The sequence below is a fragment of the Lutra lutra genome, chromosome 11, assembly GCF_902655055.1.
Source record: "Lutra lutra chromosome 11, mLutLut1.2, whole genome shotgun sequence".
In the NCBI taxonomy this organism is placed as follows: domain Eukaryota; kingdom Metazoa; phylum Chordata; class Mammalia; order Carnivora; family Mustelidae; genus Lutra; species Lutra lutra.
Genome location: NC_062288.1, coordinates 60,519,118 through 60,543,500, shown reverse-complemented (window position 1 = coordinate 60,543,500; position 24,383 = coordinate 60,519,118). Strand labels below are relative to the sequence as shown.

Below are 24,383 nucleotides of genomic sequence, written 5' to 3'. Positions count from 1 at the left end.
AAAGTATGATGGTAGATTGGCGAGTATCTCCCAACTTTCCTTTACCCATTTGTGGCTTCCAAAGAAATGCTAGGCAGAAGCCACCAACACAGCCCATTGAGGATAAGTCATTGTGCATTAGGTGTCAAGAAGTTATGGCCACCAAAGGCTGATTTGGCTGCTGGTTTAAAAGATGTGAGGAAAGAGAATACCTCAACAACCTCAATGCTGTCCAGTTTTCAGTGTGTATAAGTAAAGTTGGGTTTTGAGAAGGTGATCTCTTGAGACACCCAACCCAAAAACCACGAGGGAAGCTGGCTATAGAATTCCCAATTCCCCATCCGAATACGCGTCACAAAACCAGCATATGGTTAAAAGCAACATTCAGGCTAAAATTAACAACACAAGAAACAACGTGTTGGCAAGGATGCGGAGAAAGGGGAACCCTCTTGCACTGTTGATGGGAATGCAAACTAGTGTAGCCAGTCTGGAGAACAAAATGGAGGTTCCTAAAACTTAAAAATAGAACTACCCTACGATCCAGCAATTGTGCTACTAGGTATTTACCCAAAGGATACAAAAATGCAGATTCAAAGGATGCAGATGCTCCTTCATGTTTACAGCAGTATTATCAACAACAGCCAAACTATGGAGAGAGCCCAAATGTCTAGCAACGAATGAATGAAGATGATGTGGTGTGTGTGTGTGTGTGTGTGTGTGTGTGTATCACTCAGCCATCAAAAAGAATGAAATCTTGCCATTTGCAATGACATGGATGGAGCTAGAGTACATTATGCTAAGTGAAATAAATCATAGAAAGACAAATACCATATGATCTCTCATATGTGGAATTTTAGAAAGAAAAGAGATGAACTTATGGAAAGGGGGAAAAGAAGAAAGGGAGAGAGGAAAACAAACTGTAAGAGACTCTTAAGGATGGAGAACAAACTGAGGGTTGATGGAGGGAAGTGGGTGGGGGCTGAGCCAGGTGGGTGATGGGCATTGAGAAGGGCACTTGTAATGAGCACTGGGTGTTGTATTTAAGTTATAAATCACTGAATTATACTTCATAAACCAATGTTGCCCTGTATGTTAACTAAAATTTAAATAAAAAAATAAAAGCAACTTTCAAAAGATACTTTTTAAAGAATATTTTTAATACGTATTTAAAATATGTATTTCTACAACTGTAATTTTTATCTTTTTTCTCTATGTTGCTTGCCTGATTATTTTAATTTATAAAGTTTATTTATACTCTTTCTCAACCCACAAGGACTCAAAAGCAATTCAGAAAAAAAAATGTAGAGCATAAAATTTTTTTTTAAATTAAAAAAATCAGGACCAAAGGAAATAATAAACAAGAACTGAAAGTCTAGTCTGAAGGGAAGTAAAATATGTTCATCACAGTGTTCTAAAAAGTTCTCAAAGTTAAGCAGTAAACTCAGCTTTCTGTTAACCGAGCAGTCAAAGCGAAAAGAGAAACAGAACCAGTTACATGATTCTCGTGTCCACACAGAGAAAATATTTCAGTTCCTTCGGGGAAGTAAACGATTTCCTGGAATTCAGATCTGCAAGAATTTCCTCCCATGGGGCTTCATATAGGAGATCATGAGTACCACGTAAAGGAGAACATCTAAAACCACGCCCCTACTGTGGGCTTCCTAAAGCTGTCCTTGATAAATGTAGGAAAATCAACGACACACACTTCAGTTAAAACCATTCTCTCAGAAATGAAGACAATATAAACCAGTAGAAACAAGCATATACTTTCCTTGCAGTTCAGTTTAATCTATGAAGCCAACCTTGACTATCTTGAGGGAATGAACGTACTTAATCCCTCATTTTTTTTTCATACACCACATCTACCAGAACTAAATGTAGAACTCAGAGAAAATTTACTAGACATTTTGGTTCTTCTTAGTCTTTGTAATTTTCATTTTTAAAAAATACGTTTCTATTGCAGTGAAATGTAGAATGTACGCCCTTTTTTTTTTTTTTAAGATTATTTATTTATTTATTTGACAGACAAGAGATCACAAGTAGGCAGAGAGTCAGGCAGAGAGAGAAGAAGGGAAGCAGGCTCCCTGCTGAGCAGAGAGCCTGATGCGGGGCTTGATTCCAGGACCCTGGGATCACGGCCTGAGCTGAAGGCAGAGGCTTTAACCCAGTTAAAGCCACCCAGGTACCCCTCCTTTTTTTTTTTTTTTTAAGTTAAATTTTTAAGTGCTCAGAACAGTGCCTGGCAAGTAAGTGCTAAAAAAGTATTCATTTAAAAAGGTGGGGCGCCTGGGTGGCTCAGTAGGTTAAAGCCTCTGCCTTCTCAGGTCATGATCTCAGGGTCCTGGGATTGAGTCCCACATCAGGCTCTCTGCTCAGCAGGGAGCCTGCTTCCTCCTCTCTCTGCCTGCCTCTCTGCCTACTTGTGATCTGTCTCTGTCAAAGAAAAAAAAAAAAAAAAAAAAATTAAAAAGGTGAGGGGAAAGCCTTTCATGTCACTTGAGGAGTGGGGGAAGTGGCTGTATAAATTAATTATACATAAATAAAATGAACTGATTGAGGTTTTATACCTCTCTTGTATCCTCCACCAATTATCATGATTTTTCCGAAAGCAGCCCAGACTCAGGGCAAGCCCTTGACTGTTTTAATGTGGGAATGCGACATAAAAAATCTGGTGGAAGAGGGATTATTATAATTTCACGTAGAGGAAAATTCGAAGGTTTTGAAATATCAGAGCCTTTTAAAATATCTTCTCCAGATGGAACAGCTGGACCTTCAGAGTCCATTACAACCTAACCAGCCCTTCCTTTCAACCCACTTCCGCATTTTAAGTCTCTGTTCATGGAATGTGTCTAATTTGTTCTTTGGTACATTGTGGGCATTCAGTAATGCTCTATGGTAACAATGGAAAAAATGCTAAAGAGCTTCATTATCACATTTACCTTGACCCTGTTTCCTTTCCTTAATCTTGCAAAGTAATTTTAAAATGCAAGCACAACATTAAGAGAAATTGAATATATTCTGGAGGCATGCATAAAGTGGGTTTTCTACATTTAAAAGAACAAATAATCCACACGTATATTTAAACCATTTGTCCCAATAATAACAGACGTTCAGTAATATGACTGGGACATAACTGAAAGTGGCGAAGGTCTACCGGGAAGATTATGGAAATTGGACAGTGAAAACCTGGGACTAAAAATCAGACAAAACCTCATCTCTTAACATGATAACACCCATGTAAGGCTTCCTACGAAATATTTAGCAAAGTAAAACAACTAGTTTTGAATACAAAAAGTCTGTGTGTTTATCCAACTCAAGGTTCAAGAATCAGGTAATTTTTTTTTTTTTTTTGCTTGAATTTCCTATTTCAGATGTCTGTTTCTCCCATGATGGAGAATCAGGGATTCATCTTAAAAAAAAAAAAAAAAAAAAAACCAGACAAATACATGCAAATGGATAAAATACTGTTTTAGGGTGACATTTGCACCGATCTGCAGTGCCCTCGAAGTTTCCACACAGAAGATTCTCACAGGGGTTAGGGGAGGCACCTTACAAGGTGTCCATTCAAGCCAACCTACCCGCTTGCTGCTCTCCTCCTCCTGAGCCTTCCTGAACTCATGTTCTAGGGAGCAGTCCAGCTCATTGAAGAGCCCCACTTCCTCGCAGTTCTTCAGGAATCTCGTTGGAGTCGGAGTCTGATCTGAAAACAGAGATCGAGTGATCATACGTGGGTTCCTTTCCTCAAAAGCCAGGAGCCAGCATGAGCTCAATTGACAAATCTCCTCCCCTCAACTTAATTAAGATGCCAACTCGTCATCCTTAATCTTCCACCCTTTTAAATAAGATGACAATATGGAAGAAAATAAAACCACAAATCTCATAGGAGGAATACAACGTGTAGCAAGCTGCATATGTAAGGGTTTTCCAAACTACCAGACAATTGCCAGAGAGCCCACCATCAACGTTCTGGGGTTGCTATCACTTGAACACATGTTGCAATGTGTGGAATGACTTTTTTTTCCAAAAATGAGAAAAAACATGATTTAGCGAAAATCAGGCCAAAAAAATCTGCTGGGCCAATGTTAAGCTTGATTTCAGGGGGCTGGGAGTTTAAAAAAAAAAGGTTTTGTAAGTGTTTATATCAAAACAAAAAGAAACAAACAAGCACATTAATTCCTTTCTCTTAATGAAAAAGGAAAATACAGCAATTTTCTCTCTCATTTTGAAAGTCACAGAGGATGATGAATGTTTCCAAGTCAAACACATTCAGCTTTCATCCATTAAAAATATAATTATTAATTTTATTTTCCTTTGCTATAGCCAAAGGAATGTTCTGAGAAAACTCTTTAAAAGGAATAGAATTTCTTTCATATTCTTGACTGTCTAACCAGCCTACTTAGGAAAGTGGAGGATCTGAAGCTGCTATTGGTGGCTTAATTTTTTTTTATAAACATATAATGTATTATTAACCCCAGGGGGGTGACTTAATATTTATGTGGCCTTTGCCACATAAATATTGCAGTTTACACAATGGTTTCACACATGTTCTCCATAATCTAGATCTCACAAGACACTGTCAGGTAAATGGGGTAGAATTACACCTTCGTAATCACTAAGGATGGTTATCTCTCCTGAATAACACTGTATGCTGTCCTTGTCTCAGAAACAGCAGATGGCCATGCCAATCATTTTGCAAATGAGGAAAATGGAAGTCCTGTGTGATTCGGGGTCTCATTCAAGGTCTCCCAGGTAGATGTGATGACACCAGGATTATAACCAAAGCCCTGGTACCATTTCCAATATGCACATGTATTATTCCCACTTAAGGCAACAGCACACACAGTGAGACTGATGATGGCACTTGTCCACCTAGAGCCATACTCAGTCCCCAAATCTCTTTCTTCTTAGTTCTTGAACACATCACTACCAGGCAACTGAAGAGTGTCCTTTAGTTGAAACGAATGTGCCATTTCTGCATGCTCTTTATACATTCTCGCATGACGAAGAACTAGAATCGTATTTACTTTCCTAATTCATACAGAGAGCAGTTAATCCCAGTAAATTATCCATTGAGATTCAAAGAAATAGCTTAATATTCATGAAGCTCAAAATAGTTTGATAGCTCATATAGTCAGCCCTTCTAACATAAGGTCTTCTGATTCCCTATGGCTTTTCTACCTGTTAAGCACCTAGCTGGTTGACTTGAATATCAAAGCAGCAAAAATCCCCTTCTGCATTCTTTCCTATTTTCTTAGCCCGAACTCCAAGATACTGAGCTCTCTTCCTCAATATACAGAGAGCCTACCACAGATGGTCATAAATCAGACATTACAGATAAAAGCCATGCAAAAGTTGGGTTTGATTGAAAAAGGTTTTTTAGCACATTAATTTATTAAGATTCACACATATATAGCTATGCCCCAATATACATATAATACATATATATAGTTATACACATATGCGTATATATAGTGTGTTATGTGCTTATAAAAGATAAAATTAGTATTTACAAGCATTTTGCAGTTTACAAATATTTTCACCCAGCCTGTCTAGAGTCTAGATCTCACAAAATCTGATGAGATAAGTAGGCACATATTATTTCAGAAATGGAGAGATAAGTACCTTGCACAAGGTCACAATTCGTAAACATTTTATCACTGTTAAGTCCTCTTTCACCTTCAGACATAACCCCTTCTCAATCTAAATCCTATGCTTTGCCCAGACTCTCCTCTGGGTCTGAAGGAAAAGACCACGCTGACAACCCAGAAATCTAGACCTGAAAAACTGCGTGATTTGGGGAAAATTACCTACTTTCTCTGGACCTCATATTCCTCATCTTTCAAATAAAATTCTAAAGTTACATGGTTCTATGAATCCTAAAATCACCACCGTGATGGGTTCTCTTCAAAAATCACTGTATGTAGGTCAAGGGGAGGGGCGTGGGCGGCTAGGTGAGCCTGCTGGTGGGTATTAAGGAGGGCACGTATTGCATGGAGCACTGGGTGTGGTGCACAAACAACGAATCTTGGAACACTGAAAAAATAATATTAAATTTTTTAAAAATCACGGTAGGTCGAAGAAACGTGACCGAATAAAGGACAGCTTAATGGGAACATCTGGAACAGCTGGTTAGACACTAGAAATTAGGCCAGAGGTAAAGGCCAGATGGAGAGATAAAAAAAGTTTCCTGAACAGCATGTGTAAACAGACAAGACCTGAGAGTGGAAATAAAGGGATATGTGTGCATTTGTGTGTATGTGTGTGTGTGTGTGTGTGTGTGTGTGTGTGTGTGTGTGTGTGTACATAGTCTTCCATCGATTGGGTGCTTATTCCATGTCAGGCATAATGCTAAGAGTTGTGTATGATTCATCATCTCATTAATTTTCATACCAACCACATTTGGTAAGAAATCTTTTTACCCCCTTTACTTAGAAGGAAACTAAAACTCTCCCCAGGCCCCATTCAGAAACTGAGTCACATAACTGTATCAGTAATTGACAATCCTAACCCTCCCTGGCTCTTTTAAAATATCTTGGAATCATTTATATCCCCCCTATAATAGAAGCATGTTACAATCCTACAGACCTTCTACTATCTCGCAGGTCATTTTGTGAGTAAAAAACCCGAGAAAACAACCCAGGACAGAACTGCCATATTAGACCATTTGGTCATCAGTAGGGATTTAGTTTGCTGGGTTTTAATTTTTCTTCTGTTCCTCTATATTTCTCCATTGGAGATTTACAGGTTGAGGGCCATGATTCCAGGTAGAGAGAACAGTCATCCTAGTGGGGTCCATAGGACTCCTGAACTCTGAGATGAGTTCATGAGATGGGCCATCAGATTGAATTCAGACTGGCATTTGGTGGCCAAGCCCCAGGGAAGTTGAGAAATGTCTTCTGTCTTCTCTCAGCAAAATTATCCCTGAAGCAACAGGAGCCATAGGCCCTAAAGAGAGTTGGTTCCCTCCTATCCCTGGAGCAGAAGACCCAGATGGAGGCCACGGCGTTGTTACTAAATGCAACTTTCTTTGCTGTATGATATAACAAGGGGAAAGCAAAACATATCTATATCCACATTTGGAAGAGATAAGGCACACTGTTCTTAATTTTTAATTCATTTTCTTCTTGTGAATGAACTATTCTTTCCAGTTACAACAGGAACCAGAAAGTGGAGCTTAACTTTTATTTTAACATTTATAGAATTAATACAAGGTCTCTAGCTGTCTTTGATCCCACATGGTACCAGTTCCAAGTAAGCCAGGAAATGAGCCAATCTTCAAAAAGGGGACAGTTAAATCTATCAGCAGCTTAAATAAAAGAGTCAGTTTCTCAGCCACACGGATGCTTTGTCAAATAAATATTCCAGCTGAAATTAGACCTGAAGTAGGTGAGTAATATCCATGGCCATAAATTAAAATTCTGATAAACCTCACCTTCTTTAGAACCAAGGGCAAGCACCAGCCACAGCCACAGCCATTTCTGTATGGTGAGTAACAGGGGCTGGTGCTACACTGGTGGATAATATCTAAGGTGTGTTCAGTAGTAACAGGCCCCATCCAAGGACTTACAGGAACTGGCTGCAGTGGGAACTCAGAGCCCAGATACTCATTGGAGGACTTCTGCTCACCTTTCTTTCAGTATTTCCACTTGCGTGAGGACCATCTGAATGCGAGAAACAAAGAACCCCAAATCTCAAGCTAAACTCAAAGTTTATAACTTTGAGTTTGGGCTTTACTTAAGTTGAAAGTACTTTGCTGCTATTACCTTCGCAAGAATTGGCCCTGCAAAAAAACCTGCAGGCTGCTTTCTCGCGGGGAGTTTGCAAAGAGCACAGCTGCTTCTCAAGACACCCAGACAGCTGGGACCCGTGCAAGTAAGGCAGCTTAGCCACTTCTACCTGTCTTATATGTCCTCAGGATTCTTTTACCGCTCAGACAAGACTGGCAGCAAAAGGGATTTTTTTTTAAAATCCCTTGCAAATGTTGTCATATTTCAATATCTGGCTCCCTTCCTGGAATAGTGAGTCTGTACCTCAAAAAAGGAGCACCTTTTCACAGACTGCTGCCTCTGTAAATAGCTAGGTAGAGGATTCCTGCCATGCAGAGACCCCACTTGTGTATCTACCCGAAAGAGTGCTACAAGCTTGACGTAATGATTTAGAAATTCACCCACCTGCTACTCAACAGGAAATCCTGCACCCCACTACATCTGGGAAGGACAACACGTATGTGGCTACAGCTATTAGAGGGGGAAAAAAAAAAAAACAAACCTCACTAACTTTTCTAATCAGTCCCTAGTCTGCCTAGCGTCAAGTGCTTCAGCCCCAGCAAGTCTGATTATTCCAAAGTCTAAATGACAAGCACAAAGCTAAAGCCTGAAACCTGATTCTTCTTTTAAAAAGTGTTTAGTCTGCTCTACATTTAATAATAGGTTGCTACCTTATTCCGTTTCAGAGCTGCACTTGAGTTACATGTTTGTCTATGTTTCATTTTCTTCAATGATAAAAAGGCAAGGCAACAAGTCATCAATTAAAAAAAAAAAAAAGTAAAAGTAGAGTTCTCATAATATACCAGAGAAGAAGAATGCAAACTTCTGAAGCAGAATTTTCTTTCCCATTGATCTAATATTCTCAGTGGTATCACTAAAGGGCTATGCTAGGTAATTTTACATCATTTTGTGTTAAATTGACAGTGACTGGGAATACTATAAAAGCCCTACTAATTCATACCAGTTATAAGAAAGATCAGTTTGAATTGGTGACCATTCTAATTATAGGGTATTTTTTAAAGGTATTGCATTTTTATTATTTGCATGACTCAGATTCAACCAACAAAATGCAGCTTAATGGAATTCCTCAAGAATGCTGCTCAAATCAATAGAGAAAAGTATTGGGATTAGCATATCTATTTTAGTTAAGAGTTGGGCTTCTCAGAAAAGGCATTTTTCTCAGGCAGTTCTAATATTCTTTCTAGAGTTACATTTATCCTGTGAATTTTTCAGCAAATGCCTTCTTTAAAATTTCCTTAGTTCCTATCCTTGTGTGAATTTTAATAAAGTCTTAATCAGGAAAGTCTACATTAAGTGAATTTTAAAACACACCCTCCTTTATAAGGGGCACAATCACTTACTGACAGAATTCCATGGAATTGTAGACAGGCTCCTTTACAATAAATGTGCCTCTTATTGACTGTGAATACACAAAGGAGCAATGGGGTCCTCTCCATAACACTGAGGTTACTATTTCCCTGCATCTATCCCAAGAGGCAGTGCTTCCATGGCACAAACCAAGGCAACTCCGGGTTCTTAAACAATAGTTGTGGAATGTTTAAGGGTTGCCCATGGCTTGGGTGATCCAGGTCCCTGAGAGATGAGACACACTGGCAGAACTTTGGAATAGAACGCTGCAATCCACTTATGGTCAAGATGGAGAGCTGGCAGACTAGATGCCCTTAAGAGGGCCTTGAGTCAACTAGAAAATTCTCTGACAAGGGCATCTCCTATGACACATGGCTCCAGAAGACACAGATTGAGATTCAAATTAATCAGGTAAATAATCCACCCCTACTCACTGTCAGCCATGGTCTAGCCAGAGTGTTCCAACAACAATCAAAGCACAATTTTAATTGACGTTAGAGGAGCTGAGCTAGTAGAAAGGGTTATGAACACTGAGATCATGTCTCTGCAAGCTAGGTGAACAGAGGGGATCCAAGGTGAATCTCTTATCAAGCCCTGCCCTGGACTGTGGAAGCTAAAGCTTCAAATTTCCACTTACTCCCTAATTGCCTTTGTCAAAAAGGATTGCCTTCCAGATGGAATAGACTGAAAGCCAGGTTTTCCTATATGAAAAGGCCTCTGATCAGGGCCTCTGAGGTGTTCAGGTGAATTGTTAAAAGAAATTCAGTTTTACTTGACCATCTAGAAACATGAATGAGAAGCTAACTTCTATAACTTCTATAGAAGCTAACTATAAATGCCGATTGCCACTTGTCACAATGGAGGGAAAAATCTGATTTAAAAACACACTCTTTGGGGCACCTGGGTGGCTCAGTCAGTTGCTTCTGCCTTTGGCTCAGATCATGTTCCCAAGGTCCTGGGATTGAGTCCCACATTGGGCTCCCTGTTCAGCAGAGGGCCTGCTTCTCCTCCTGCCTGCCACTCCCCCTGCTTATGCGCTCTCTTGCTCTTTCTCTCTGACAAATAGATAAAATATTTTAAAATAAATAAATAAATAAATATAAAAACTCACTCTTTGTTCCTCTATATGCTAATGTGTCAGTATAATCTCCTTCTGAAAACCTTTGACTATTTTTTTCCATTTGATGACTCTTGAATAAATATGCCAGTAATAGAAGAGAAAACAGTTCATAGATGTATATCCAAACATACATCTAACACTAACACATGTTCTTAGTACATGGAGCTTACCAAATCTAGATGTACAATGAGAAAATTATACACAGACAGGAGCTTTGCACAAACTATTTATCCTCCCGATCTTGTTTCCTCATATGAAAAGAGTGACCAGGATTAAATGACATAATGTATATAAAGCAGGAGGCATGATTATAGGCATAAGATAAGGCAATAAATGGTAGCTACGATTATTATCATGCTGCCCTCTGGTGTGAGCCATTTCCACCACCCTCTGTTCCATAAAGATCTGAATAATTTCGATAGTGAGAAATCACGATGTACATTTGCCATCAATGGAAGAGGAGGTAAATATGGTCCCTGTGTGTGTGTGTGTGTGTGTGTGGGTGTGTGAGAGAGAGAGAGAGAGATTTATTTATTTAGTCAGGATTCCAAAATGAATGTGGAGTGAGATATGTCACCTTTTCTCTGACTTCCTCTTTAAAATGCCCATGGATAGGGGCATCTCTGTGGCTCAGTTGGTTAAGTATCCAACTCAGTTTCAGCTCAGGTCATGATCTCAGGTTGTGAGATCAAGCCCTGTGTTGGGGGCTCTCTCTCCTTCTCCCTCTGCTCCTCCTTGCCCTCTCTCTCTGAAAAAATAAAAAATGATAAAACAATTAAAAAATAAAATGTCCACAGATTATTAAGTAGGTTTGTAGCAAACAGCCATGAGCAATGGCTCTGGGTTCTGAAATTATGTGATTAATAATGATCAGTCTCTTGGAAGACAAGTGTTCTACTCCACTGAACAACAATCTTGCTTTCTCCATGGCGAGAATTAGGTTTAGAGCCTGGAACTAGAGAGAGTCCCTAATTCTAGACTTAATCCAGGGACACAACTGGGTTCAGAGGAAGAACTATTTTATCATATGTGATAGATGCTTGGCATCAGATGGGAGTAGGAAGATGGAATGAGGATGCCAGTCTCTCTCACATCTTTTCTGTGTGTGAGCTACACCATGTCCGGTGGGATGGCGTCACCGCTTTCAGTCTTCATTCAGAAGACAGGGAGAAAGGTCACTTGAACCCACCATGCTGAGCATCAGGTCTCTGTTGAAATGCTGCTAATGCGGAGAGGCCTCTCCTGACCTCCTTTAGCAGCTCACTGGGCACCTGTTTCACCTTGCCATGTTCATCTTCATCAGAGCACTTGTCACTAACTCATACATTCTTGTTTACTAATCTCAGGGGAGGGGTGTTGTGAATGATCTCTCTGCTTGCCTCCTTACCTCTAGTAGAGTATAGTAAGTTCCATGGAAGAGTGACCTCATCTGTCTTGGTCAGTGCAGCAACCCCAGCACCGAGCACAAAAGGATCTTTGCAGACACGCTCAGTGTTTGTTGAATGAATAAATAAGTGTAAATGGATGGGCAATCTCAGCCCCTCTTCCCACACCTTGGCTGCTGCCTGCCCTCGTTTCCCTCCAAGCACACACCAGTTGCCTTCAGCATTAACTGGGCTGTGATGTCTGGTGTGATTTATTAGGTATTTGAAGGCATGGTTTCATGCATCCCCTTCTCAGGCTTCCCACCTGAGATGTTTACTGGGTTTAACCTTTTGAGGAAAGGTGTGCAACACTCTTCACTTCCTTTTCATGAAGCAAAATTCATCATCTTCTAGATCACTATTTCCACCATACACCCCCACCACACAGAGGCACACACGCATATTCTTCTCATTTAGATTTTTTGCTTATTTGCTTGTCTGGCTATAAATAAAACTGCACTTTGATTTGCATCCTGGTTCTTTCCTGTACAGAACTTGGGAACTCTGTCAATAAGTGGGGGTGGGAATTTCTGACAGGTCAAGATGTGGAAATTCCTGAATACCTAGCAATGATACCATTAAAATAGACCCAAATACCATACTGTTTCGCTCTAGTACAAAAATTTGATCATAATTTTCAAACCAAACAGATCTCTTTTCACATAATGGCTGATAATTTTGCAACCTGTGTGGTAAAGTATATTGTCCTCAGTGGGTTCCCATTTCAAACTTGGCACCTAAAACCTCTGATATCACAATTTCCCTCACCATTTATTTTTTATAAACATATAATGTATTTTTATCCCCAGGGGTACAGGTCTGTGAATCGCCAGGTTTACACACTGAAATGATTTTAAGTCGCAAAAAGAACAGCTGAAGGGAAAGACTAAAGCCCATCATCATATCAGGACTCTGAAAATGTACCTCGAGGACCAAATAAGAAAGGAAGGACAAAGGTGGCAGGGGCTAGAAGTCTTTGTCCTCAGAATCCACCATCACCACCCCATTCATGCCCCAACTAGTGCTGTCCCTCTGGAATGAGGTTTTATGGTTACTCTCTATCCATACGAGCAGACTCATCTTAATGAAACATTGTGACTGTCACTTTTACTACTCTGCCTTACAGCATGTCAAAGATCATTTACAATCGTTTTGAGTTGTAAATTGTACCTGGTCTAAATAAAGTGGACTTTATGGCAAAGCTAGGAAATTATTTCAGATCTTCATAACTCTTTGGACACTTACCTTCAAAAAGTCTGTCTGTGGCATCTTAATTATTTTGCTGACTGAAATATTTGCAATTAATGTAAGACAAAGTAATTTTCCAAAATACAAGTTAACCAGATATCCTGAAATTAGTAATGAACACTCCTACCATACTTCCTCTTCATAATATGTGCCAAACTGCAATTCATCCGAAATGAAATTTTGTGTAATTGAATATTGCTTGGGGAAAAAAAAAAGTGGCCTAAAAGGGACTTGAAGATTTTTGCTCTACTGATGCTTGCTGATTTCAGGTTTAATTTATATTATTTTTTATTGTTTCTGTTACTTTCTCTCAAGCTGTAGGAAATCTTTCATCCTTAAGATAGACCACAAAATAAGCTTAAAGTAGATTCAGAAATAAAATTCTAAAAGACATTTTAGTAGATTTTGGAGCCTTTGATAAATTCAAATCTAAATAAATCAAGATATAAGACAAGTAAAACTTCAGTCACATTTGTAATCACAATCTAATATGCTAAAACTAACATGAGATTTGAAATACATACATCAAAATCTTTCTTGGGGAAAAAAGTAGCAAAGCAAAAATGTCCAACAGACAGCCTATTACAGTGTAGTGTGGACAACACTGGCCTGTGACATAATGTAGACCTCTGTCACCTAAATGCTAAGTAATGAGCCGCACTGGACAGCTCTGTTTCTGTTTTCCAGCAAGAAAATTCTATGACACTACAAGCATGGAAAGTGGACAGAAAGTTTAAAAATGTAGCACCTAATTTCACTCAGAGTAAGAAATGGCCTCATACTAGCTTCAACACAAACCATGAGAAAGCAGAAGAAAAATGCGCCATTATTTTATTCATGCTATTTTCCCTTATATTTATTTCTCCCTTCATTTTCTTATTCCAAGTTTGGCATAATAAAAATTAGAGAGAATTTCCTCTCAATAATTTCCCAGCTGGCACTACAATGACTGGCAGCAATGTCTTCAAGCTAACAAAGATCTGGTTAAGAACAACTGAAAAGTTGCAAGAGCTTAATCAAAAGCCTGTTTATAGGCAGCACACAGAAGTGTTCACACATCCTTAATTCCTTTTTTTTCAGAGCTTTGGATGGGGCTCCTTATAGGGCCACCCCAGCCGTTTACCTGAAAGATACTGCCTGGTACTTACTACGAAGCAGTAATATCTCCACATAACCTAACACCCACCTCCCACTCTCCTACCACCAAGGAGCCTATTTTTGGAATTCTATTTGGGAAAAATAAAAGGCGAACTTATAAGTTTAAATACTAGGAGCCGCACAGTCTACAGCCCTCCTACCTCCTACTTGCATATATATATCTGCTCATTGTTTAACTATGAAGTTATACCACATTGTAAATGATAGAACAAAACTCAATGATAAAATGGAAAGAATGGACCATCCTTCCTAACACTGCTGGGTTTTTATAATTCTTACAGAACTTTCTGAAGTTTCTGCATCTCGGTTTCTAGACTTAAAGGAAGATAAAACTATTTCTGAAGAGCCAACTAGTTCAATCCAAACAAACAGGCTGAGAGAGAGGTGGTAGGTGGCAGGGGAGGCAAAGGAAGAGGCTGCCTTTCAACTAGAGATTCTGCCAAACCACAACACACCTGCACCATTAACAAGTCACTGGTGGGACTGTGAAGACGTGTGGTTGGCTCTGTCTCCAGAAGTATGAGATCGTGCGTATCAACTGCTGAAACTGGACAAGGCAGCCTCCGCTGAGCAAGTCAGGGGGCTAGGACTCCACATCAAGGACCCTCATCTTTGCCCTGTGTGGGCAGCTTGGGGAGGCTCCTCCGTCACCCTAAGCCCCTTCTTCTCTATCAGTAAAATACGAGTTGTAATATTAACCTGCCTGGGGGCGCCTGGGTGGCTCAGTGGGTTAAGCCTCTGCCTTCAGCTCAGGTCATGATCTCAGGGTTCTGGGATCGAGTCCCGCATCAGGCTCCCTGCTCACAGGGAGCCTGCTTCCCCCTCTCTCTCTACCTGCCTCTCTGCCTACTTGTGATCTCTCTGTCAAATAAATAAATAAAATCTTAAAAAAAAAAAATATTAACCTGCCTGACAAAACTCTTACAGGATTTACTAATAATAAGGATAATAAAATAGTTGTAAAATTTAAGTGCCATAGAAATGCTAAATTATATGAGCCGGGCCTGCCAGGGCAGTCCGTTTCTCTTCTGATATCATTTAAAGCATATTTACGGGTGTATTATCTCTTTCATGATGCCAAGGAGACAGTGGCTTCATGAAATAGTCCTAGCCTAGGAAGGGTAACAGGAAATGCTTCAACTACTCTGCCAGGGATTAGGAAACAAATTGTTCACTAGCACAGCCCAAGGTCATTTAGGAAAGACCCCATGCTAGAGTTCAAGTTTCCCCACTCCTGGCCCTGCCCCCTGTTTTAATTCACTGCACCACCTATCAAAATGGGAAGGAATGGCAATTGCTTGATGGATTAATTGTGATGTTGATTTATTTCTGCTCACAGCTGCTGAACCCTTGCTTTGGTTCCCTACATTATCACCTTATTTAATCTCCCACTTAGGAGGAAGGTATAGTTTCTTTAAAAAAGTTTCATTGATCACCTCTGTTGCAAAAGAGAGAGAGAGAGAGCACGCGCGCTTCTTCTACTACACATACCATTTTCCTTACAATTCTCATGCAAAATAGATATTAGCCCATCCTCTAGTTTAGCTACATTTCCACAGGTACACTACATTGTGGTGTCCTCAAGAACAGCAAGGACACCAATCTTTGCATCTCCCACGCTACTCGGAGCAGCACAGTATGCAACACAGATGCTCAATGAAGATGTTCTGCTTGACTGATTACAGGTATGTGATTTTTAAGAAATACTTATATGGAGCCAACTTCCACAGTAATAAATATTTTACATTCCTGAAAATGAGAAATCACAGCTCTTTGGTTATTTGAGTGAACACCACATTAGCTGATTACACTTCTGCTTACCATTATTTGAAGCCTCTGCTGTACCTTCGAAATAGATGTCTTCAAGGCACAGAATATGCCAGTGGAAATCATGTTATCGTAAGAACAAGTATGTCCCATGTGGCTGATGCGCTCACCCAGAGCCTTTTTGCCTGATGGCTGCTTACCTGATAACATATTGTCTGTTTTTATTGAGGGGAACTTCAAAGTCATTTCATGCTTGTGTCTATGAATCATCAGATGGTCCTCTGTGGGGAAGCGCTGTCAGACAAATAGAAACAAAAAGGGGTGGGGGAGGGGAAAGGAGCCATTCAGTTTTATAATGCATATTTGCCATCACAGAGAAAAAGTTGTATTCAGCATTGCACATGTGACAGGCAAAACAAAAAATCAGTTCTGAAAAAGTGTGAAAGCTTGCTAAGTTAAATGCCAAATTATTTTTTGCAAGCAAATGTGCCGAGATGTTCCTTTGAATTGCACCCAAATATATGCATCATTATTTCCTTTACAGTTTACCAGGGGCTTAAATAGGTTGCAGTAAAATCTGGCTGAATAGTAATAAGAAATAGGAGACCTTTGCCTGCCATCATCTCTGACTCCTCACACCTTCCCCAGGAATTCCTTGCAAAGGCCTCGACTTCCTAAATAGTCTTTGAATATCATCAGCTGTGAAGACTCATCAGTCAACTGGGTATTTCCTTAGGAACTAGAGGTTTGCATCTGGGGAAGACTTTAAATTTGTGTTTAAAGAATAAGCGAGAAAAAGGTAATGAGCAATGCTGAAAGTATTCAAATATTCTATACAATAGAACTATGCTATACCTTCGAAGAATAAGAGTGTTTGGATGAATGCTCATATATATTCACAAAGAAATTAACGGTGACATCATGACAAAGTAAATTCTCTCATTTTTACCTATATATGAGAAGAAAATATGTCCAAATAGAAAAATGAATTTAGACCTAAGTAGCACTGGAGTTTCGCAAGATTATTTGGAACTTTTGTCTTGTAGTTACTGTTCTATGTAAACATATAAAATAGTATACTACAAAATAGTATGAAATAGTCTAAGCCATAATAAATATGCTAGATGTTATCTATAGATTAACCAGAAGTAGGAAAAATGCATGAAGTAGGAAAAGAATTTTGATTCATGTCAGACATTGGGAAAGAATTACATGTCATGCTTAACTGTTTGACATAAACACCTACAAATATGCCTGTAACATTTGTATAGTATGTTCTGTTCATGAAGGCCTTGCACACCACACTCATTATGTGATCTTTTAGAAGTATACAGATGACTTATAGTCATATGACAAAGAATTTTTAGTATTCTATATTCTGTACCATGTAGTAAACCAACACTTTATTTTTAATTTTTGGAGAGTGATATTACAGTTGTTTAAAATGCAGCTCTCAGAGCGCCTGGGTGACTCAGTGGGTTGGGGCCTCTGCCTTCAGCTCAGGTCATGATCCCAGGGTCCTGGGATCCAGCCCCACATCGGGCTCTCTGCTCAGCAGGGAGCCTGCTTCCTCCTCTCTCTCTGCCTGCCTCTCTGCCTACTTGTGATCTCTGTCTGTCAAATACATAAAATAAAATCTTTTAAAAAAATAATCAAAAAATAAAATGCAGCTCTCGAATGTTTTCAGTTGTCTGGCTTCTGGTCACATGGTAGGATTGGATTTCCTGGCCCTTTTGTGGTTGAGTGGGGCCATGTAACTAGTACTATCCATGGAGTCATGAATGGAAGTGACATGTCACTCACATGTCAGCACCTAATTCCTGGTGCAAGACCCTCTCCCCTTTAACATGGCAATTCACAATACTAGAAATAGTGACTGTTCAATTATCCTAAAGCTTTGAAGATTTACAAAGAGCATTTCTGAATTCTAGATGATTACGAAGAGGGTCCTGCCAAGTTACAATAGAAATGTATGCCTGGCAATTGAAATAAGACTTTGCTGTTTGAAGCCCTGAAGCTTTGGGTTGATTTGTTATTGTAGCACATCCTAGCCTCTCCTGACTCAGGCTGGTAGGTTTTAATAGCTGAACTTAACAGAGCATCTGCTTTACCAAGGTCAAATGAAAACACAACAAAAGACAATAAACTCTGCTGAACATTTCTGAATCTTTGACAATTTAGAAAGTCTCCCAGAGCTTCGCATTTCCTCAGGATAGTCATTAGAAGTTCCAATTACCATTATATACTGTGGTAGAAATCTTCTCTGCAAATAGTACAGATTTGTGTTCATGTGAATGAGGGAATTCACTGGGCTAAATCCTCTGGAATATTCTGGAAGTAGTTTGGGGAATAAATATCACCTAGTTATTTGTCATTTGTATCATATAAATTGGAGCATATAGACTCTGCAAAGCCTGGCAACAATGTCAAGTTCTAACTACTTAGAAGTCTGATTTATAATGACATGGGGTTTTGCTGCAGCTTCATCTATTCTCTTGCTCCTTTATCACACCTTATAATGACTACATCAAAAATAGGACACTACCATGTGTGGTTTAGAGACAAGTTAAACTTCTTAGTCTTTCTGTTAAAATCCATATTATAATTTTTATTGGGATTATATATAATCTAGAAACAACATGGTAGTATCCTATATTTCGTATTTGTAAGCCACTTTTTGGTTCCATAAAATAATATCCTAAAACAGAATATTAACCTGATTACTTACTAAATAACAATAATTTCCATAATATGTCATATTAACTATAAATACCTCCTCAGAGACAACACAGGACATCACAGGGCTTTTTTAATTTAGCAGGAAAAGAGCAGCAAATTTTATGTAACCAAGATGTCCAGTCTATGACAGATACACAGCTGAGAGAGACCCCTTGAACTCAAAGCATGTTCACGCCAAGGGCAAAGGAGTGGTGAAATTAACAATGGACTCTGTGTGCTCAGGAAGAGCAAGAGAAGCTTCTCGTTACTCCTGGAACAAAGCTGCATACAAAAAAACTTCCTGGTATTGTAGACCATTCCTAATAGCACAGAGCTTCTCCATGAGGAAAAAGGGGGAAATATCCTTCCATCACTGCCAAAGTAGCACAGACACTAGTAACTCACATTAACTCCCCTTCCCAATCCCCAGCCATCATTTCTTCTCCATGCAGGTCCCCAGATTCTGGAAGGTCACTACAGTAAATGCCATGATTACAACAATGGACTTAATTGTGATTTGCTAACACCCCACCAAGAGACCCTTGGAATCACTAGTCAACTGCTACATTTCCTCAATTCTAATGCATCTTCAAATTGAAAGATGCACACATTTTTTAACCAACTTGTCAGAAAAAGAAACACTTTCACCTTAAAAAAAAAAAAATCAAGTTTTAGATGCAGCTTCACAAGGGGTTGGGGGGAAAGGCTTGGAGTTTTTCCTTAAAACCAAGAAACTATGGAAATCCTCAATTCTCATTTTGTCCAACCAGTTCACTCACAGCCTTCTCAAGGAAATGACCTGTTCTTTCCCTGAGTTCAAGGTCATTATAAATGCACTCCTCAACCTTCACTACCGTCTCTACCTCAGAATTTGCGTATAACTTCATAGTGCTGCTTCCATTCCTTCCTGCCTCAGAGGAATAGCACCCCCTTCTCCCTCATGGGCTCTTGCACACCCTTGTCTTCTGGGGGTTTGTGCTTTGGTTGTGGATCTTCAATCCAGCATGCTCACTTCTCCTTGCCCTTGACTAAATCCCGCCCAGCTAGCCTTTCATTTTAAAAATGAAGGCTGCTTCCTTCCCAGACTACCATTATATCACTGTTTCCCATCATTCCCTAGTGCTCTTGAAAGAGTCCTCTATGCTGGCCACCTCCACTTCCTCACCACCCACTCACTCATTAATCCCTTCCAACCTAGCCCCCACCCGGACTCCTCTCTCATAGGTCACCCGCCAGGACCCAACTGCCAAACCCAACAGCTTCTGCTCAGTCTCTCACTGTCCCAGCTCTAGCAGCGTCTGACACCAGTGACCACATGTCTGTGACATTATTTATTTATACCCTGCCTGATTCCAAACAGGAGAAAAGAGAGCTTACAGCAACACATAAAATGGAATGGGAGAGCATCAGCTAAAAATCAGGGGGCCCCCCAAAGGAGAAGGGATTTTAAAAAAGCAAAACTAAAATCAAAACACAAAATCATCAGGCGGCAGTCATTCTCAACTGGGGGCCATTTAGCAATGCCTGGAGACATTTTTGGTTTTCACAGCTGGGGAGTGGCCCCTGGGACCTAGAAGGTAGAGGTCAGGGATGCTGTCAAGCATCCTGTGATGCCAGGAGAGCCCTTCACAACGAGGAATTATTCTGCCCCAAGAGTTACCAGTGCCAAGCTTGGGAATTTCTGCCGCGCGGCCCATATTACAGCAGCAGTAATAATAACAATGATGAATGTTAATTGAGCATTTATTATGTGCGGTCTTTACATGAAATACGTGCAGTATCTCTTCTAATCCTCGCAATGATTCCACTTGATGGGAGCCTTTGGAGGCAAATAGGTTTACTCTCTAGCACGGCATGCCGACTTCCCCTCTTAAAGTTTAGATAAATGGAAAAACTGTGGGTTCTAGAAAAGTTACAGGGGGCTTATTGTTCTCAAAGAGGAAAACAAAACAAAAAACAGAATTCAACTCTGATGATGAGCTGTTTCACCAGTAATCCAGAGGCCCCGTATCAAGTGACTATTGTAAAAGCAGCATCCTCCCTCCCCTTTCTGAAATAACAGTCCTGAACATCTGGTGGGCAGGATGTGTCTGGCTGACTTCCAAGGGAAAAGTTAAGGATGGAAATGGCTAATGCTGATGTATTTCAGGGGCTGTGAGGGAAGCAGTTCAAACTATTCAAAGTAGAAAATAGTAATAATGAGGAGGAAGATGGTGATGAAGATGATGGCGGCGGTGGTGGTGGTGATGGTGGAGGGGGTTCTCACAATAACTTAGTGAAGAAACAAAGCCTACAGCAGGCGAGATTGCCCAGTGAGAGCTGTTTCCCCGTCAAAAGGCAGCTACATCCCTGGCAGAACAGACCAAAGGATCCCCACACTCACCTGAGAGCAGCCTGGGGCACTGCAGACGAATGGCCTCTCCTGCTCTAAATTCATCTTGGATTCCTCATAAATCTGTAGGGACAGGGGGAGAGAGAGGAAGGAAAACAGAAATCCATGAATATCCCCTGCTTCTACCTAAGAAACTTGAGAAAGGCAATTGCTCGGAGCCCCTTTCTATGCCAATCCCCAAATTAGACAAGATAAACATGAACACAAGCCTGGGTCCCGCCTTGCTGAAGTTTGCCAGGCTTTCTGCCGTCTGCGCTCCTATTGTTTGCCTGAGTGTAGATTTATTGTACTTTGAAGAAAAATGCCATGGGGCTGTTGCAGCAGAAATTCTGCCTCTGGAAAACCACCTGGACTGTGTTATTACCCGTAAGACTGCACCTGAGCAAGAAGATTCCAAAGCAAAGCTCACACCTGTCCTTTGGAGCTGGCTACTTAGAAAAGCAAGGGAGGGGACAATAAACAGGGTTAGCACCAGTGTGGTGACCAACCTGAGCAGTGGTCCAATAATTCAGCCACGATCACCCTGCCAGTCTTTGGGATGTGGGGAGAAACCTTATGTTATAGTCTCTGTCCCATGTTACATTCCAGTGTGCTCCCTTCTTATGTAGGGAGTAGGTTCTAAGGTAAGTTTATTAGGCAAAAATTGAGCGTCATCAAAATTACCTTTACAAGTCTTCCCTAAAACTGACATAAGTACACACACACAGTTTCATGGTCACTAACCTACAGTAACATAAAACAATGCTTTTTGACAAAACAAAGGCGTTCATTATAGGAACGTTCTCAAATGACTCCAGAGATGTTCACAGGTTTTTATGGTTTTTTTACATAAATAAATTTTTAAACATCACAAAATACTACGGAAATTTAAGTTTCACAATTTAAACCATTTTCTAAATCTTACTTTTTGCTAATTTTACAGTTGAGTTTAAATAAGCTACATGGGCTGCTGGTGGGACATGGCTCTATCGAGGGACTAAAAACTATTGCTTTATCTCTGAAGCACAGGAAGGATTTTGCTTCCTTAAAATGATGTCTGTAGGTGATACCAAAGGAATCGCAAGTCACCTTCACCCTGGAAAGAGGGAACTCTGCTTCTACTCAAGAAATAGCTACCCTTCCTCCAAGGAAGCTTTACTGTCACGCAAAAAACCCCAGTGCTATTCTGTCGTCACTATACCCTTCCCCCAAACACTAACAGACTTTCTTTGGGGAATAGGTGCATGCTTTCACTTTCCTGAAAGGCAAAGCAAAAAGACATGCCTTAGATAACACTCCTAGTCAGATATTAAAGAACAAAACAAATTTACACACGCAAACTCTTCTTCACGCTGCCTCCTCATTATACAATTTTTACTAAGTACGACCCTTTCCACTCTATGTCTGGAATGACAGCCCACTCACCCATCACCTAACAACACAGTAACTTAGCATAATTTTACAGCTTTCCTGGATCAGGCACACATTGTGTAAATTACTTTATTACATTTAGAATAAGCGAAAAACACAAATATCTTTAGAAGCTTCCCACTTGTCCTTGTCTGAGGAGAGTCATGAGTAATTAAAATAACTTCTCAAATCTCTTTATTCATTTGATTTTGCCATCACTTATCACAAAGCATCTCTCCTCTCCCCCGTGAAGGCTGGCTTACATCTAAGCCTCAAAATAAAGGGTTAGAAAGTGATTTTGATCCAAGATAGAAAAAAACAGAGTAACTGGGTTATCCATTAATTAAATATGCTTTGTTTTTCTAGTAAATTTTTAAATGCTTTCCTGGAACATTTCTGTCTCTGTGACCATGATCTGCTTAACTACACTGCCTGGTCATTTAACTGCTTTCAACCTCAATTTCCCCTTCTTTACAATAAGCCTATGAACATAATCTTCAGCTCCTTCATTTCTTTTTTTTTTAAATTAACATATAATGTATTATTTGTTTCAGGGTATAGGTCTGTGAATCATCAGTCTTACACAATTCACAGCACATACCCTCCCCAATGCCCATCACCCAGCCACCCTATCCTTCCCATCCCCCTCCCCTTCAGCAACCCTCAGGTTTTTTCCTGAAATTAAGAGCCTCTTATGGTTTGTTTCCCTCCCGATCCCATCTTGTTTCATTTTTTCCCTCCCTATCCCCCACGACCCCCTACCTCTCAAAATTCCTCATAACAGAGAGATCATATGATAGTTGTCTTTCTCTGATTGAGTTATTTCACTTAGCATAAAATCACACTGGTCAGTTCGGAGGCCTGTAAGACATGCCCGGATTAAGGAGAAAGGTCTTCACATTTAAGTGTGTGGTGTTTGGAGGTGGGGCGGGGGAGGTTCTGTGAGCAAGTATTACCAGTACTGACATTACCAGTACTAACATTAACTCTTCCCTATTAAAAAGAGAATTTGCTATAAGGTGAGTCTTTCTCAGCTACCACAGAAGAGTTTTAGTTGCTAACGTAACCAAAGAATGCCAACATTAGTAACATTACTCACCAATATTAAGATTACCTGATAGTAAAATGGGAAAGTTCCTTATAAATACATTTATGGTATACAGCTAAAAGTAGTAATTAGTGATAATAATTAGATTAGTGCCTAATTAATGGAAGTGGTCAAGATTGGAAGTACCACTACTGAAGGTTAGAAGAGATTCATCAAAAATCCAAAGTGAGGAAAGAGCTCGGCCAAGCCCTGCCAGGTAAGGGTGGAAAGAAAGCATTTTTCTACCATAATCACAACTCTACCCCAAACCCTACTTCACCAAAATGCTGACTTTCCCCATAAATCCAAGCCTATAATGGTAGGAGTACAGCATTTCTGCTTGATATCAACATTAGCTGCTTTATCTTAATTATTGGTTACCATGGGCTGTAACCACGGTGTAATGTACACATGAGCTGCAGTGAATACCACCAAATTATTCTACAGTGTTGATGCTTGAAGAAAGAATAAGCTCCAGGCATGCAGATTTACTCTGCCTTACTGAGCCCTCAGAGTATGATAATACATTTAGAGGAATATGACTAATCTGAGAAATATAGTCAGATTTCAAATAGTTTAGATTTCTGTCATCAATATATTCAGCTGAGCGATCACTGTCATTTTACTATTGTATTTTTTTTTTAAAGATTGTATTTATTTGACTGAGAGAGACACGGTGAGAGGGGAACACAAGCAGGGAGAAGCAGGCTTCCGCCGAGCAGGGAGCTCGATCATAACCTGAGCTGAAGGCAAACACTTAACGACTGAGCCACCCAGGAGCCCCTACCTACTACTGTATTTTTTAAACATGAATGAATTGGTATCCATTTATTACATGCTACGGATGCCATGAACCAAATGCTTTGGCAACACAGTGTTGGAATAAAAGTCCTAAGGTAAAACGGCAGTTGCTAAAATAAAATGGGCTTAAGCGATTAATAAAGTCTGAGGTGAGTGGGTGTGTATA

General features: G+C 40.0%; 1 protein-coding gene across 3 annotated transcripts in view; it reads right to left on the bottom strand.

Annotated features, from left to right (window-relative positions):
- Nucleotides 1-24,383, bottom strand: part of CREB5 (cAMP responsive element binding protein 5) — a 410,198-nt gene that overhangs the window by 315,392 nt on the left and 70,423 nt on the right. For all 3 annotated transcript variants that reach the window (XM_047695012.1, XM_047695011.1, XM_047695013.1), the window contains 3 exons: nucleotides 20,932-21,003; nucleotides 16,031-16,124; nucleotides 3,558-3,679 (listed from right to left, as the gene is read on the bottom strand). In XM_047695012.1, coding sequence (XP_047550968.1) covers nucleotides 3,558-3,679; nucleotides 16,031-16,124; nucleotides 20,932-20,985 — 270 coding nt within the window. In that variant the 5' untranslated portion in view covers nucleotides 20,986-21,003. The remainder of the gene's footprint in view (nucleotides 1-3,557; nucleotides 3,680-16,030; nucleotides 16,125-20,931; nucleotides 21,004-24,383) is intronic.